The 17085-nt window shown below is 44.6% G+C and overlaps 1 protein-coding gene across 1 annotated transcript; it reads left to right on the top strand.

Moving 5' to 3' along the window:
• Positions 1-3967: 3967 nt before the first annotated feature.
• Positions 3968-16102, top strand: LOC119315125 (probable histone acetyltransferase HAC-like 1). The gene is made up of 16 exons (XM_037589803.1): positions 3968-4737; positions 5222-5327; positions 5422-5698; positions 6084-6584; positions 7031-8820; positions 9316-9612; positions 9705-9983; positions 10801-10929; positions 11012-11212; positions 11368-11510; positions 11592-11904; positions 12032-12171; positions 14094-14172; positions 14243-14632; positions 15027-15244; positions 15363-16102. Exons 1-16 carry the CDS (start codon positions 4529-4531, stop codon positions 15469-15471), a joined length of 5181 nt encoding a protein of 1726 aa, XP_037445700.1. The 5' UTR covers positions 3968-4528; the 3' UTR covers positions 15472-16102.
• Positions 16103-17085: the final 983 nt, after the last annotated feature.

Raw genomic sequence — 17085 nt, forward strand, 5'->3', positions numbered from 1 at the left:
CTTTTCTGCGAAACACTGAAATAGGCAAAAAACAGCAATTTGCACTGGGCCTTGGGTTAGTAGGTTAGTCCCAAAAATAATATAAAAGTGTATAGTAAAGCCCATTAAACATCCAAAACAGATAATATAATAGCATGGAACAATAAAAAATTATAGATATGTTGGAGACGTATCAGTTGTCATTTGATGAACGGGATCACATCATTAGAGAATGATGTGATGGACAAGACCCATCCGTTAGCTTAGCATAATGATCGTTTAGTTTTTTTGCTATTGCTTTCTTCATGACTTATACATGCTCCTCAGACTATGAGATTATGCAACTCCCGAATACCGGAGGAACACCTTGTGTGCTATCAAATGTCACAACGTAACTGGGTGATTATAAAGATTCTCTATAGGTGTCTCTGATGGTGTTTGTTGAGTTGGCATAAATCGAGATTAGGATTTGTCACTCCATGTATCGGAGAGGTATCTCCGGGCCCTCTTGGTAATGCACATCACTATAAGCCTTGCAAGCATTGTGACTAATGAGTTAGTTGCGGGATGATGCATTAGGGAACTAGTAAAGAGACTTGCCGGTAACGAAATTGAACTAGGTATGATGATACCGACGATCGAATCTCGGGCAAGTAACATACCGATGACAAAGGGAACAACATATGTTGTTATGCGGTTTGACCGATAAAGATCCTCGTAGAATATGTAGGAGCCAGTATGAGCATCTAGGTTCTGCTATTGGTTATTGACCGGAGATGTGTCTCGGTCATGTCTACATAGTTCTCGAACCCGTAGGGTCCGCACGCTTAACATTCGATGACGATTTGTATTATGAGTTATGTGATTTGATGACCGAAGGTTGTTCGGAGTCCCGGATGAGATCACGGACATGACAAGGAGTCTCGAAATGGCCGAGACATAAAGATTCATATATTGTAAGGTTACATTCGCACACCGGAATGGTTCGGGTCGTTTCGAGTGAGTTTCGTAGTACCGGGGGTTGCCGGAACCCCCCGGGAAGTTATTGGGCCTCTTGGGCCTAGTGGTGGAAGAGAGGAGGCCAGCCAGGGAGTGGTGCGCGCCCCCCTAGCCCAAACCGAATAGGACTAGGGTTGGGGGGGGGGGCGACCCCCTTTCCTTCTCTCCTCCTCCTCCTTCCCTCCTTCTCCTACTAGAAATAGGAAAGAGGAGGGGAATCCTACTTGGACTGGGGAGTCCTAGTAGGATTCCCCACACCTGGCGCCCCCCCTTGGGCCGGCCACCTCTTCCCTCCCCTCCTTTATATACGTGGCCAGGGGGCACCCCATAGACACACAAGTTGATCTTTTAGCCGTTTGCGGTGCCCCCTCCACAGTTACACACCTCGGTCATATCGTCGTAATGCTTAGGCGAAGCCCTGCGCCGGTAAACTTCATCATCACTGTCGCCACGCTGTCGTGCTGATGGAACTCTCCCTCGACCTCAACTGGATCAAGAGTTCGAGGGACGTCACCGAGCTGAAAGTGTGCAAATCGCGGAGGTGCCGTACGTTCGGTACTTGGATCGGTTGGATCATGAAGACGTTCGACTACATCAACCACGTTACTAAATGCTTCCGCTTTCGGTCTACGAGGGTACATAGACACACTCTCCTTACTCGTTGCTATGCTTCTCCTAGGTAGATCTTGCGTGATCGTAGGCAATTTTTTGAAATACTACGTTCCCTAACACTAATCCCATATTAAATTGAAAAGATACAACTTCTACACACTAAAATTCACTTCAATCCATGTTGCCATCGCTTCCACAAATAGTCCCCCTACAGAAGTCCACACCTTTTCGGCCAGAGAGAGAGAGAGGTAGACATATGTGATTGATAGTGAACCTGCTAAACGCTAAACCGCGGCTTCTTTCGGCAAAAAGTTACAAAAGGGGACGGTTTCTCCCCGGCACGCATCCTTGACGCCACGATACACGACAACCTCCTTGTCCATACTAGCACAAAACGTAACAGACACGAAAACAAATCACATGATATGCATTGCATATTACGTTGACAATGCAACCACGTCTAGTAAGATCCTGATGCCTGTGTCTTCACATATCCTGTTGTAAACTCACATTCGTCCAATTTATTATCTTCTTTCCTCATTGAAGATCTAAATCCCATATTAAATTTAAAAGATACAACATCTACACACCAACATTCACTTCGGTCCACGCGGCCACACTTCCGAAAAAAAGGACCCCCCCTACAGAAGTCCACGCCTTTTCGACCAGGGAGAGAGAGAGGTAGACATATGGGATTGATAGTGAACCCGCTAAACGCAAAACCACGGCTTCTTTTGGCAGATTGTTACAAAAAGGGGAGGTTTCTTTCCCCCCTTGCATGCATCCTTGACACGACAATACACGGCAATCTTCTTTTCCATACCAGCACGAAACCTAACCGGACACGAAAAGAATCTCATGATATGCATTGCACATCACGTTGACAATGCAACCACATCTAATAAGATCCCGATGCCCATGTTTTTACATATCCTGTTGTTAACTCACATTCGTCCAATTTATTATCCTTTTTCTGTGTTGAAGATCTAATTCCATATTAAATTGAAAAGATACAACTTCTACACACTAAAATTCACCTCACTCCATGTTGCCATCGCTCCCACAAATAGGACCCCCCCCTAAAAAAGTCCACACCTTTTCGGCGCGCGCGAGAGAGGTAGACATATGGGATTGATAGTGAACCCGCTAAACGCTAAACCGCGACTTTTTTCGGCAGAAAGTTACAAAAAGGGGATGGTTTCTCCCCCTCGGCACGCATCCTTAACACCACGATACACGGCAGCCTCCTTGTCCATACTAGCACGAAACGTAACCGGACACGAAAGGAATCACACAATATGCATTGCACATCACGTTGACAATGCAACCACGTCTAGTAAGATCTTGATGCCCATGTCTTCACATATCTTGCTGTGAACTCGCATTCGTCCAATTTATTATCTTTTTTCCTCATTGAAGATCTAATCCCATATTAAATTGAAAGATACAACTTCTACACACCAACATTCACTTCGGTCCACGCTGTCATCACTTCCGCAAATAGGACCCCCTACAGAAGTCAACGCCTTTTCAGTCAGGGAGAGAAAGAGATAGAGATAGACATACATGATTGATAGTGAACCAGCTAAACGCTAAACCGCGGCTTCTTGGGCAGAAAATACAAAAAACGCGGGGCGGTTTCATTCCCCCTACACGCATGCTTGACATCACGATACACGACAGTCTCCTTTTCCATACTAACACGAAACATAACCGGACACGAAAGGAACCGCATGATCTGTATCGCACATAACTTTGGCAACACAATCACGTCTAACAAGACCTCGACGTCTACGCCTCCGCAAACTCGCATCCGCCCAATCAACCGTTTTTGTTTTGCACCCGAGATCCAATCCCACGATAAAATAAATAAATTTAAAGAGACACAACTCATCAACACAACCAAAATCCACTTCACCCCAACCCTAGCGCCACGTCCCCAAACCGGGGCTCCTGCAAAAAGACCCCCGTCTTTCCAGCCCAAATGCAAGAACCGGGAGCGCCCCCTTCCCATTTCCCAATAGGGGCCTGTGTGCTGGTCTCTCGCTCGCCAGCATCAGCATTGGCGCACGTGCGGCAAGAAAAAAACCCGCTCGACCCGCTGCGCTGCCGCTGCAGCTGCTGACTGGACTGGGCCTGCCCTCCCTCACTCACGCCGCACGCACGCGCACCAGCAGCATATACCGGTGCGCCTTGCCGTTTTCGCCACACCACACCACACCAGACCAGATCATCCGCCCTGCGCCGCCGCGGCCCGGGCCCACCCCGCAGCGACCGCCCTCCCTCCCCACGAGTCCGCGCAGATCCGCGATTGGTCGACGTCCCACTCCTCCCTCCCCTTCCCTTCCTCCTCCTCGAGCCCTCCCCCTGCGTCGACAATTCCCCGTCCCCCGTCCCCCGCTAATCCCAAATCCCCAATCCCCCGCGCCGCCGCCCCGCTCGCCGTCGTACGGATTCCGCCCCCGCGGCCCCGGCCGGCCCCCAATCGCCGTTTGCCGTGGAGGCGGGGTCCCCTCGCGGCGTCGGCAGCCCGCCCCGCGATTCTAGGGTTTCGGGCGGGGTTGCCCCAATTTGCCGGCCCGGCCCCGTGCCTCGTTCCCGCGGGTGCTTCCGTCCGCCCCGCGCGGGTCCTGATCGCTCGCGCTCGCGCTCGCGCCTGCTGCTCGCTGCCGCTCTGTCCACTGCTGCCGTCTGGTATACAGTGCGCTCCGTATGCTGAAAAATTGGGCTGGGTTTTGTGCCTGATTCAGAGAGGGCTGTCTGGTTAAATTCTCGCTGACCGACCCTCCAGCAGGAAGAAATATTGCAGCTTTCGAAGGGTTTCCGGCGCGTGGTGCCCGCCTCGGTAGGGGCTGCCGCTTCTTTCAGCTTGCTCCGCGCCACGCCGCACCTGGAATGACGTCGCCCGCGCTTGTCTGAGGCGCGGCTGCCAGCGACAATGAATGTGGGGCAGGCGGCGCACCTGTCCGGGCAGATGTCCGGGCAGGGGGCGCAGATGAATCAGGTTGTTGGCGGTGGCAGCGGTGTCGTCGGCGCTGACGGCATGCCCCTGCCCCAGCACCAGCAGATGCAGGATGGCGTGGGCCTTGTTGCCCCGGGGGTCGATCAACAGTTTGCGCTCATGCGCTCCAATATGCGCGACAAGATGTAAGCACTCCACACTGCAAACTTATTTCAGCGCCTGCTCTAAGGAAAGAAAAAAAACTTCTTTTGGTGGCTCGGCTACTTATATTTAGTAGGCGCTAGCGCGGGTGTTAATTAATTGTACTGCGTTAATGCGGCCTATCCTTATCATCAACGTTTATACGGTGAATATTTATTTTGTTCCCAAAATTATAGAGGTGATCACGCTTACTCACGCAACCAAAGTTTATGACTTTCCTTAATTAACAAGAGCCCGCATATAAATTTTGGCACTGGGGCGCAGTTGAATCACCTTCCCAACTAAAATTTTAGGTTCGCCGCCATGGCTGATGGTTCGAATCTGGTAGAAAGTATTGACATGTTTTTTTAAGCCTGATACTTGTTCGTAAATTGGCAGATATGAGTATATAGGAAGGAAGCAGACATCGAATCTGATAGAAAGTATTAACATGTTTTTTAAGCCTGATACTTGTTCGTAAATTGGCAGATATGAGTATATAGGAAGGAAGCAGACATCTGCTGACTGGAGGCGGAGGCTGCCGGAACTCGCAAAGCGGCTAGAGGAAATCTTGTTTAGAAAATTCCCAAGCAGGGTATATTTCTCTATTTCCTTTTTTCTTATTTACTTCTTGTTTGGATCTAGCAAAATTTGATCTCACAGTTCCATCATTTTGGCTGTTTGAGCAGAATGAGTACTACAATATGATGAGGCAACCAGTGGAGCCACAATTGCAGTTTGCTATCAAGGCCTTGAGTGCTCAGAACCAACTAAATCAACAAAACCAACAAATGTCAAGGCAGATGGCATCTTCCTCTGGTTATAGCACAATGATTCCAACACCTGGTATCACACAAGGTGCAAGTGGAAATTCTAGAATGTCTTATGGAACAGACAATATGGGTCTTTCGTCATCTGGTGCAGGCATGGTTCCTCAGAATGCCAACATGGGTACCTCGATGCCTGGTATGGATAGATTAACTTAGCTTCTGCTCATATCATTAGGGCTGTGTTGTACCTTAACTTGAAATTCCCTTTTGGCCATGCTGTAGGGTTTCTAGCCTAAGTAACCAATGCCCAGCAGTATATTCGGCAAAATTCAATCTATGTGGTAGAAAAACACCACATCTTTCGGAGTCTTGCTTAATAGCTTTTTTAAAAAAAAAACATCCACTAAATAGCTTATATATCCATGACCCAATTGGGGCACTTCTTTCGAGGTCTCTGTTGTTTATAACTGGAAGATTATTTGTGAGAAGCTGAAGCATATATGGTTGCCTGCCACTGTTTGTTCTTATTTTTTGCTGGTCCATTTTACATGGCTCTACTTATTCTTAATTGCTCCTTACAGGTACAATGTCTAATGGCTACCAGCATCTAACTACCAGTGCCCCACTAAATTCGACCACAAGTAGTGTCCCATCTACGATGGGTCCAGTGGGTATTCAGCGACAAGTAACTCATATGATCCCAACTCCTGGATTCAGTAATCAACAAAATGTACCTACTAATTCTGACTATTCAAATGGAACTGGATATTTCAATGGTGAGTCAGCTATGACACCACATATGCAGCAGCAGAAGCAATTTCAAAGCAACCAGAGCAGCCATCAAATACATCATATTGGGGGGCACAGTAATTCTGGAATACATTCAAGCATGCTGGAGAATTCTTCTGCATTTGGTTTATCAGATGGACATGTGAATGGTGGAATGGGATTGCATGGGTCAAACACGCAAATTACAAATAGAAATGCAGCACCAGAAGGATATATGAACATATCCTCTTTTGGAAGTTCGCCCAGACCTTTGCAGCAACAGTTCAATCAGCATCCAACACAGAGAATATCAAGTATGTGTGCTGACGTGTCCTATCTTTTATTGCCTTATCATCGTGACTTGTGCCATAATCTTGAAATCATGTTCATGAAGGGTGTATAACAGAAGCTAGTGATGGGTTTATTATTCGTTTGCAATATGTTCAATTTCTAGTTATCCAAGTCATTTGTACAAGCTAACTTTGTTAGAGGATTGTTGTTAGGGAACAGCTAAAAAAGTAAACACAAAGCCTTACTTTAGTTCCTTGCTGTTGGAGTCACTGGCTTCATAATTAATGTGTTTGCTAGAGTCCTTGAACCTATGGAGGTTGAAAGTGTTATTGTTTCCACCGTAGTACCAATGATGTGAGTTTCCATATCGACAGACACACATGCACAGTCATGCATAGCGAAAATGCAAAAGTCATATCTTACCCTCTTTACGATGGCAAACTAAATTGTGTCGTTTTTTGTTGTGCAGCATCAGTTGACATGGGTGGCTCAGGAAGTTTCTACGGTACTGGTTCTTCTGCTTTAGCAACAGCAAATAATCAGAACATGGGTGCTGCAAACTTGCAGTCTAGATCAAGAATGAATTCCATGCTGCTTAGCAATCAGCTAAACATGCAATCCATTCAAGGGCAGCCACAGATAAAAACTGAGGTTTTGGATCAGTCAGAAAAACTCAATTTCCAGCCATCTCAGTTGTCTCATGAACAACTACTCCGACAGCAGCTTTCAATGCAGCAACATCAGGTGCAGCCAAGTTCCCAGTTTGTGCAAAACCAATATCATCTCAATCAACAGATACCAAATTCACAGCATCAGCAGGCTATGCTGAGGAGCAATTCCTTTAAACAGTCTCAACTGAATTCCAGCCATTCTATGCAAGTGTCAGAACAGGGAACTTTGCCACACACCGAACTAACATCTTCACAAGCTACTGAACCTCCTGCACTTCCAAATTTCCAGGGTCAATACCAGCAAAGAAGTGCTCACGATAACGTCAAAGGTGCGCAGGTGTTTGGACATCTTTCTGGATCTCAAAATTTCAGTGCTTCTGGTTCTCACGATTCTCAGCCATTGTTGCACCCTAATCAGCAGCTTGATGTTAGCTCGAATGATGTCAGTTATGTTTTGAAAGGAACACAGACAGAGCAAATGCAGCAGCACCAATGGCGGCCTCAAACAATGGAAAAGGTTCCTATCAGTAGCAATTTATCTCTTGAAAAGCAAATACAGGATGACTTTTGTCAGAGAACAATGGCCCAGGACGGAGCACAACAGCCATTTTCATCTGACTGGCGTGTTTCTGGTTGCACTGTGACCTCAGTTGACCCTGCACTGCCAAAGCTCCCCGCTGGAGGATTGGAACAGCCCACTGGAAATATCAATTACCTCCGTCAGATGAGGTGGTTACTGTTGCTGTTTCATGCAAAAGGATGTTCTTCTCCTCTTGGTAGTTGTAAATTACCTCGTTGTGTTCAGCTGCAGGATTTTGTGAAGCATTTGGACAACTGCCAAAGAAAAGATTGTCCACAGAAGAAGTGCAGTAAGTCAAGAATGTTAATTGAGCATTATAAGACTTGTGTTGATGAGCAGTGTCCTGTATGTAGTAATGTAAAGAAATTTTTGCGCCTCTCAGCTGAACATGCAAGTAAGCAAAAAGTCCCTGAGCCTAGAAAAGTTGCTCAACAGAATATGACTCAAAGAATCATGAATGGGGTAGACAGTGATATAATGGACATTGACCCAGTGTCTGTTGAATCCTTTGATGGTCAGCCATCTGTTCCAAAACGTTTGAAGATGCAGCCTGCGTCACCCAATGTTCCAGAGCATGAAATACTTAGAGCCTCCAATCCTCAGGTGAACCCAGGGTTTGTACTACAGGAATCACATCCCGAGCTGCTTGAGCAGAATAAAAAGACGGCATACATGAAAAGAGAGTTGGACGTAAAGGCTGACATGCGACCTCTGCAGAAGCCCGTAAAGATGGGTTATGGTGCTGATGGAAGTGTGCCTACAGCGAGGCACAATGTCATTCCTACTGTTTCAAATGAGATGAAGTCTCATGTCAAGCAAGAAATCTTGCCGGTTGACAAAGGGACAAGTGAAAATGTTCATGAGGTTAAGAATGAAACAAATGATTCAACAGAGGCCACAGCATTGAAATCAGGAAAACCAAAAATAAAAGGTGTTTCATTGACTGAGTTGTTCACTCCAGAACAAATCAATGCACATATAGAGAGTCTAAGGCTGTGGGTGGGCCAGGTATGTCTTTTACTTGGAATAAACTGCTTTCACATTGGGTATTTTCCCCCCCGGAATTACAAGATCAGTTGTCAAGTAAATATAGGAGATGGGTAGAAAGCCTTTAATTTTCTTGAAATGTGTAATATGTGCTTTAATGTCCTCATTTACACAAGCAAACATCAGAAAGCTTACTGTTTGTTTGTATTTCAAATGGGTGAAAAAATATTTCCCTCCACTTCTGCACATAATGTCTAACTACTACGGAAGCTTGCACAAAAATTACTGCGCTGTTGCTTTACCAATTTTTAATTACTAGAAGTTGAACTATGTCGTACCAAAAGAAAAAAAAAACCTTATCTTCATGAGATAAATGTTGCATGTTCTTTTTTGTGTACATGTGTTTTTGTGCAAGTACTCTTAATCTCATCATGCAGTTGTCATGATGAAACTTGTACTGTAACCCTAATATGTGTTTTTAGAAGGAACAGTTTTACATGTCTTGCCATTTGACAGAGCAAGGCTAAAGCTGAAAAGAATCAACTGCTGGTGTCTTCCGAAAATGAAAATTCATGCCAGCTCTGCAAAGTGGAAAAACTCACTTTTGAACCTCCACCCATATATTGCTCCCCTTGTGGTGCTCGGATAAAGCGAAATGCACCATACTATACTGTTGGTTCTGGTGACACCCGCCACTTTTTCTGTATTCCATGTTACAATGAGTCCCGTGGTGACACCATTGAGGTTGAAGGACAGAATTTTTTGAAGGCCCGATTTGAGAAGAAAAGAAATGATGAGGAAACTGAAGAATGGGTAAGTTCCCTATCTCTGTTCTGGTGGTTGTATAACTATAATTTTGGTTATGCGTGATTTGTACTAATCTTTCTGAATGGTGCGTTCCACAGTGGGTTCAGTGTGACAAATGTGAATGCTGGCAGCATCAGATATGTGCTCTGTTTAATGGCAGAAGAAATGATGGAGGACAAGCAGAGTATACTTGCCCGAATTGCTATAGTAATGAAGTGAAGTGTGGGCTGCGCATGCCTCTACCACAGAGTGCTGTTCTTGGAGCAAGTGATCTGCCAAGAACTGTTCTTAGCGATCATATAGAAGAGCGGCTTTTTAAACGGCTTAAGTGGGAGAGACAGAATCGGGCGAATAATTTAAATTGTAGTGTTGATGAGGTTAGTGAAACTAAGTCTTGTTGGAAGTGCATGCGTACTTGAAGTATGTTATATGGGACCTCAACGTACTTTGGTAGTATATTACCTTATGTCACAAAAATATGCTACCTGAAAGTGTTATCTAAGTGCCTACCCACCATGTAAATCCTTATAAAAATAGCATGCAAATAATTGCAGCCTATTATAATGATTGCCTGGAAAAACAGAAAACAAAATGCCTGTTTAATTTTTTTCAGACCCCATTGCAACCTTTTCCATCAACCAGGATGAACTAGCAGTTTATTTAATTAATAATTTTCCATCAACCTGGTATGTAATGAGGTGTGCCATTTTGGAGAATCGATTAATAGTATGAAATTGCCCATTAATTGCTCGGAAGCTTCAACTATATATTAAAGGCTTACATGGAAAATATACCAAATTGTATTTATATTGAAAGTTTCAAATGCGGTCACATAGTGCAAACTTGTTGCTGATTGTTTACGACCCAATGAAAAGCACAGCAACAAAAAAATGGGCTACAAAATGATGGATGGCTTGAAAAATCAACTAGGATTGATCTTTTTGGCAGTTCAGAGACCCGAAGTGTATATGCGCTTTACTTAACTTTTTTTACTTGAAGTATGTTCTATATCTTGATAATTTATGTGCTACTTTTTTTGACAATGGCTGGAAAAATCAACAAGGAAGTGGTTTAACTTCACTTCCTGTAATTTGGACTACACCAGATACCATTCATTTTGGCATCATTATGAACTATTTTGATAGAAATGTTCCCTCCATCACTTTTAAAGTCTAACTGTTCCATATTTGTTAGGTCGCCGGAGCAGAAGGTCTTGTGGTCAGAGTTGTTTCATCGGTGGATAAGAAGGTTGAAGTTAAACCACGCTTTTTGGAAATTTTTCAAGAAGATAATTACCCGACAGAGTTCCCTTACAAGTCCAAGGTAGGAAGTTGTACCTAAAGTATAAATTATGCTGACAACCGACTCTGATATCCATGATTCTGTTCCTGTGATTGTTTGGCAGGCTGTTCTTTTGTTCCAGAAAATAGAAGGCGTAGAAGTGTGCTTATTTGGAATGTATGTTCAAGAATTTGGTGCTGACTGCGCTTACCCGAACCAACGTCGAGTTTATTTGTCATACCTGGATTCTGTGAAATACTTCAGACCTGAGATTAAAGCAGCCACTGGAGAGGCCTTGCGTACATTCGTCTACCATGAAATTCTGGTAAGTTGCTGTATTTGCTGAATTTTAATCACAGTTGTAAATATTTTCTCTTGCCAGTCTGGTCAGAAAATTCCTGTATGAAACTATTAGATGTGATGCCTTCCTCTTTAAGCTAGCATTTTCTACAATCTTACTCCAGTTATCTATGTGTACAGATAGGATATCTTGAATACTGCAAGCAGCGTGGATTCACAAGCTGTTATATATGGGCTTGCCCACCTTTGAAAGGTGAAGATTACATTTTATATTGCCATCCTGAGATTCAGAAGACTCCAAAATCTGACAAACTGCGGGAGTGGTAAGACCTTTGATTGACACATATGTTACTCTGCTTGCATTGAGCTCCTGGTTGCATGATTTCTGATATCTTCACACTCAGGTACTTAGCCATGCTTCGGAAAGCTACTAAGGAGGAGATTGTTGTTGAGCTTACAAATCTGTATGACCATTTCTTCATTACCATGGGAGAGTGCAAGGCTAAAGTTACCGCTTCCCGTTTGCCTTACTTCGATGGAGATTATTGGCCTGGAGCTGCGGAAGATATGATTAATCAACTGCGTCAAGAAGAAGATGACCGAAAGCTTCAGAAGAAGAGTAAGACAAAGAAAATTATTACAAAAAGAGCTCTTAAAGCTGCTGGCCACACTGATCTCAGTGGAAATGCTTCTAAGGACGCTATGCTGATGCAGAAGGTAAGCTTATGCTCTGGTAATTGTAATACTAGATCTCTCGGAGCCCCCTCTTTTGTGTTTGTGAAATTGCACTTGTTTGTTTCAGTTGGATGACATCTTTCTCATGAATTCGATTTTGATATTGCAGCTTGGGGAAACCATTTATCCAATGAAGGAAGATTTTATTATGGTCCATTTGCAGTATTCTTGTAGCCACTGTTGTCTCCTTATGTCGTCTGGAAAACGCTGGGTCTGCCATCAATGCAGAAGTTTTTACATCTGTGACAAGTAAGTCAATTTCATAAACAATATGACACCTGTGCTATAGAGGCCACGTGTACTTATATACTATTCCCTCCGTTCCTAAGTATAAGTTTTTTTGAGATTCCAATAGACTACGTACGAAGCAAAATGAGTGAATCTACACTCGAAAATACGTCTATATACATCCGTATGTAGTCCGTATTGAAATTTCTAAAAAGACTTATACTCCCTCCGTCCCAAAATAAGTGTCTCAGCTTTGTACTAACTTTAGTACAAAGTTGTACTAAGCTTGAGACACTTATTTTGAGACAGGGAATATTTAGGAATGGAAGGAGTATATGTGATCACAGTTGAAATGAAAGCATGGATTTCGAGTCGCTCGACTAGTCGCGACTAGTCGTCGACTAGTCGACGAGTCGCAGTTCCAGAGCCGACTCAGCCTCTCGACTCGACTCCTGGGATGAGTCGAGTGACTCGCGCGACTAGTCTCGACTAGTCACGACTAGTCGCGGTTTTGGGGTCGAACGACTCGAGGCAGCGCTGGATCCGGAGCACTCTCCCGCCGCCGTGCTGCTGATGCTGCTGCTGTGCTGCCTCGCTGCTGCTGCTGCGCCCTTGCCGCCGCGCTGCTGCTGCTGCTGCTGAAGCTGAAGCGGCAAGAGGAGTGGGCTGGGAGGAGGAGCGGTGGCAAGAGAGCTGCTGCGGGGGAGTTGAGAGATCCATCGCTGGGAGGAGTGGTGGACTGGTGGCAAGAGAGTGGCAGCGAATGTGTGGCGGCTGTGGTGAGGGAGGAGGGAGTGTGGATGGTGGATTAGGTCACGGGAGGAGTATATAGCTACTAGATGGGCTTTTGGGCCACAGGGAAGTGCATAACTAGTGGCCCATCTCTGAGTTGGCCCTGGTTACTGCTGCTGGTGGTGTGCTCCTCCCCTCCTCCCCTGGTTGCTGCTGCTGCTGTGCACTTGTGCTCCTCCCCTGACTGCCTGCTGCTTAACTCACGTCGACTCGTCGCCATGTCGACTCATCGACCGTGAGTCTAGACTAGTCACGACTAGTCTAGAGTCGTCCTCCCCGAGCGACCCGTCGACTCATCGACTCGAAAACATTGAATGAATGCGATCTGTATGAACCAACAAGTTTTGCATTATTGCCCTTTCTCAGGGCCAGGTGCCTCAAATCAAGGCACTTGCATGAAAATTATATTTATATTTTATAAAGCAGCAGTTTAAGTTGTAACATTTAACAAATATGTGCTTAAGGACGCTTTGTTTACCACACAAACTACTGTATCCCTAGTCCCTACACATCTCGTTGTTGACGCCATGCATGATCCCTGTTCTTTCTGTTGCAACAAATTGTATCCATATCATCAAGATACCCAACAAACCAGGAAACGAGAAAACAAGGCAGATCTGCAAATCTGTTTCTCTTGGCACCCACAAAAACTTTCCACGGCCATTGGCTTCTACTCCTTGCCAATCCCCGGTGGCAATATCTCCTCCCCCCACCCTCCTTGATCCTATCAGGCCTCTCATGGAGAGGGGCCGTCTCATCAAACGTGTGGCTTAGGAGCAAAGGCTTAGCAGCGGTCATTGTGCAAGCTATGAAACCAGGACCCTGAAGGAGTCAATCTCTCCAGACCCAAGGTGACTTGCAATGAACCGGGGTGACTCCTGGGAACCCCAGATGACCGCTTAATCTTCCCCTGGAAAAGCAAGGGGGCCTGGTATCCACCCCAACCATGGCATCACCGGCCTAGGTCGGGGTGAGGTGACACCTTAATAACCCAGCTGACTGCCGAGATTGTTATGAAAATAACTACATGTGCTTGAAAATTGTGTATATAAGAGTTATCCTTGGGATGAATTGTTTGTAATTACACAGCTTGCCATGTTAGACAAACCTTTTAAAGTTCTCTTCGTGAATTTAGTATTTTCCTGTTGCAGGTGTTACAGTGCAGAACAACAGCTTGAAGATAGGGAGAGGCATCCAAGTAATAGTAGAGACACACATAAGCTCCATCCAGTAAGTAAACAAGACTCATTTTTCTCTTTAGAGAAAGAGAAAGTTAGTAACATATAACTTGATGTCTTAGGTTGACATTGTTGGGGTGCCTGAAGAGACAAAGGATAGAGACGATATTCTGGAAAGTGAGTTTTTTGACACCAGGCAGGCATTTCTCAGTCTTTGTCAAGGGAACCATTACCAATATGACACCCTTCGCCGTGCTAAGCATTCGTCAATGATGGTGTTGTATCACCTACATAATCCCACTGCACCAGCGTTTGTCACTACATGCAATGTCTGTAGCCATGATATTGAAACTGGTCAAGGCTGGCGGTGTGAAATTTGTCCAGATTTTGACGTGTGCAATGGTTGTTACCAAAAAGGAGCAGTCAATCATCCTCACAAGTTGACAAACCATCCATCAGTTGCCGACCGTGATGCCCAAAACAAGGAAGCCCGGCAAATGCGTGTTCAACAGGTAAGCCCCTTCAGACGATTTCCGCTAGTAAAATTGTTCCTAACCTGCGATTGTTGAAGTTGTGACTTTCTGTTTATTTTCATTAAATAAACTTGACAGCAGTCTAGCTTAAATACCATTCTTTTTTATATTTACGAACGGAGGGAGTAATTGGCAGGCATTTAATTACTGTAATAATTGAGTTAAGCCGGAGCTTTACAAATTGGAAGACATAAATATTCTTCCAGCATTCTCATTTGTTCATCATAATATTGTGGAAACAGTCAACATGTGCATCTTTACTTTTCGAGGCTGCAATTTGTAAAGTAGTTATTGTGCATAAGTCATGTGCTCCACTACAATCCTTTTGTTAAATAGTTCCACCATTGATTTTCCTTTTACCATCATCCTGCAGCTAAGGAAAATGCTCGATCTTCTGGTACATGCCTCTACATGCCGCTCTGGCAGCTGCCAATATCCTAACTGCCGTAAAGTCAAGGGACTATTTCGGCATGGGATGCAGTGCAAGACGCGTGCTTCAGGAGGGTGTGCCCTGTGCAAGAAAATGTGGTACATGCTTCAGCTCCATGCCCGAGCTTGCAGAGATTCAGGATGCAGTGTACCGCGGTGCAGGTGTGTTGGCGCATCTCTCATTTGTCCCGCTAACCTCCCACCACCCCTGTGCTTGTGCATACAGTATTTCAATCGTCTCTGGAGTAACATCTGACCTCCACCTCTGGTAACCATACAGGGATCTCAAAGAGCATCTTAGAAGGCTGCAACAGCAGTCTGATTCCCGGAGGAGGGCTGCTGTTAATGAGATGATGAGACAGAGAGCAGCAGAGGTTGCTACAACATGATTAGTTGCATCTGTACAGGTATACCGTCGTCGAAAGAAGATTAGGAAAGTGCGCAGGGTCTCAGTCCTCTCATCCCCCACACCAAGTTGAAACTTGGGGTCGTTGAATTAGAGGATCCAGGTCGACCGATTGTCCTGGAAGATGGAAGAAGACGCTGGCCATTCTTCGCCGACGATTAACATAGGGGCTTGAAAGCCTGCCATTCTCCGAAGGAAGGGTGAAGGGCGCAGTGCACCACAGTAGGTGGTAACTGTTTGCGCCCTGCTGACTGTGCCGCTGATGTTGTCGATAGGAACCGGCCTGGCCCCTTGGGTGTGGTGATTCTTTCGTTTGACCTGTACTAGTTGGACTAATCTTGTTTTTGCTGCTTGCCTGCTCCGTCGTCGACGTTCATGTATAATAGGTCTCTGGATCCTCTATTGTTGAAAAACAATGGTTGTAGCTGCTGCTGTTTTGTTCCCTCTGTTCTGGTTTCTTGTCACCTCGGTCAGGGGGGGTATAGTAGGGAGAAAGAAGGTAGAGGGATGGGCACTGGACATGGTTCTGTTTATTTATGTCCCCCTCCCATTTTGTAGGACAAGTCTTTATTTTGAAAGTATAAAGGAAAGTAAATCCTGCGTCTTTCTTTGCCCCTCCTTTCTTGCAAGGTAATGCATGATCTTGATTTGTCCAGTCAGATCATCACATTGGAAATTTTGAATGTGGGGATTATTGTGCCATGACGAAAATTAGAGCTGTGCAGAAATCTGTACGGCCATTTGTCTGAAATTTTGCCATCCCAAGCATCCAAATTGTTTTCAAATTGGTTTTACAAATATTTGCAAATTGCGTCGTGCTTGTTTTTTTTTCTAGTGAAGTGCCGTGCTTGGTTAGCTATATGCAGTTATGTAGAGTGCATTGTTTTGGTGCTCAACATGTAGCCCTTTGTTTGAAACATTCAAAAGTTATATTTCAAAGTTTAAAAAATTCTTAAACAAAATCCACATTGACATATGGATATACACTACATGTGTAAAATTTCATGAGAAAACACATGTGTAGAATTTTTGAATCAGTGAAACATTATTTTTGATCTTTTTCTAAAAAGAAGCTTCATGTAGCCTGAGCACGAAAACAAGTTTATGAGTTGCAAAATAGGGCACTCAAAAGCAGTTTTAAGGTAAAAAAGAAGAATTTTAAGAGCATTGGAAATTATGTTTCTTCAACAGATGTAAAATATGGCACCAAAAATCTTCTTCTTCAACCGGGATGATGTATAATACTCCCCCGTTTCTAAATATAAGTCTTTTTTAGAGATTTCAATATATAGTTCATACATAGTAAGATGTCTATATACATCCGTATGTACTTCATATTGATATACTCCCCGTCTTAAAATTCTTGTCTTAGATTTATCTAAATACGGATGTATCTAATACTAAAATGTGACTTGATACATCCGTATTTGGACAAATCTAAGACAAGAATTTTGGGACGGAGGGAGTACATCCGTATGCACTTCGTATTGAAATCTCTAAAAGACATGTATTTAGGAACAAAGGGAGTAGAAAATTATACCAAAACCGGCCCGGATCGGCGCAACGGGGACCCCGAATAGGTGCGTTGGTGGGGCTG

Source organism: Triticum dicoccoides, chromosome 6A (assembly GCF_002162155.2).
Source record: "Triticum dicoccoides isolate Atlit2015 ecotype Zavitan chromosome 6A, WEW_v2.0, whole genome shotgun sequence".
In the NCBI taxonomy this organism is placed as follows: Eukaryota; Viridiplantae; Streptophyta; class Magnoliopsida; order Poales; family Poaceae; genus Triticum; species Triticum dicoccoides.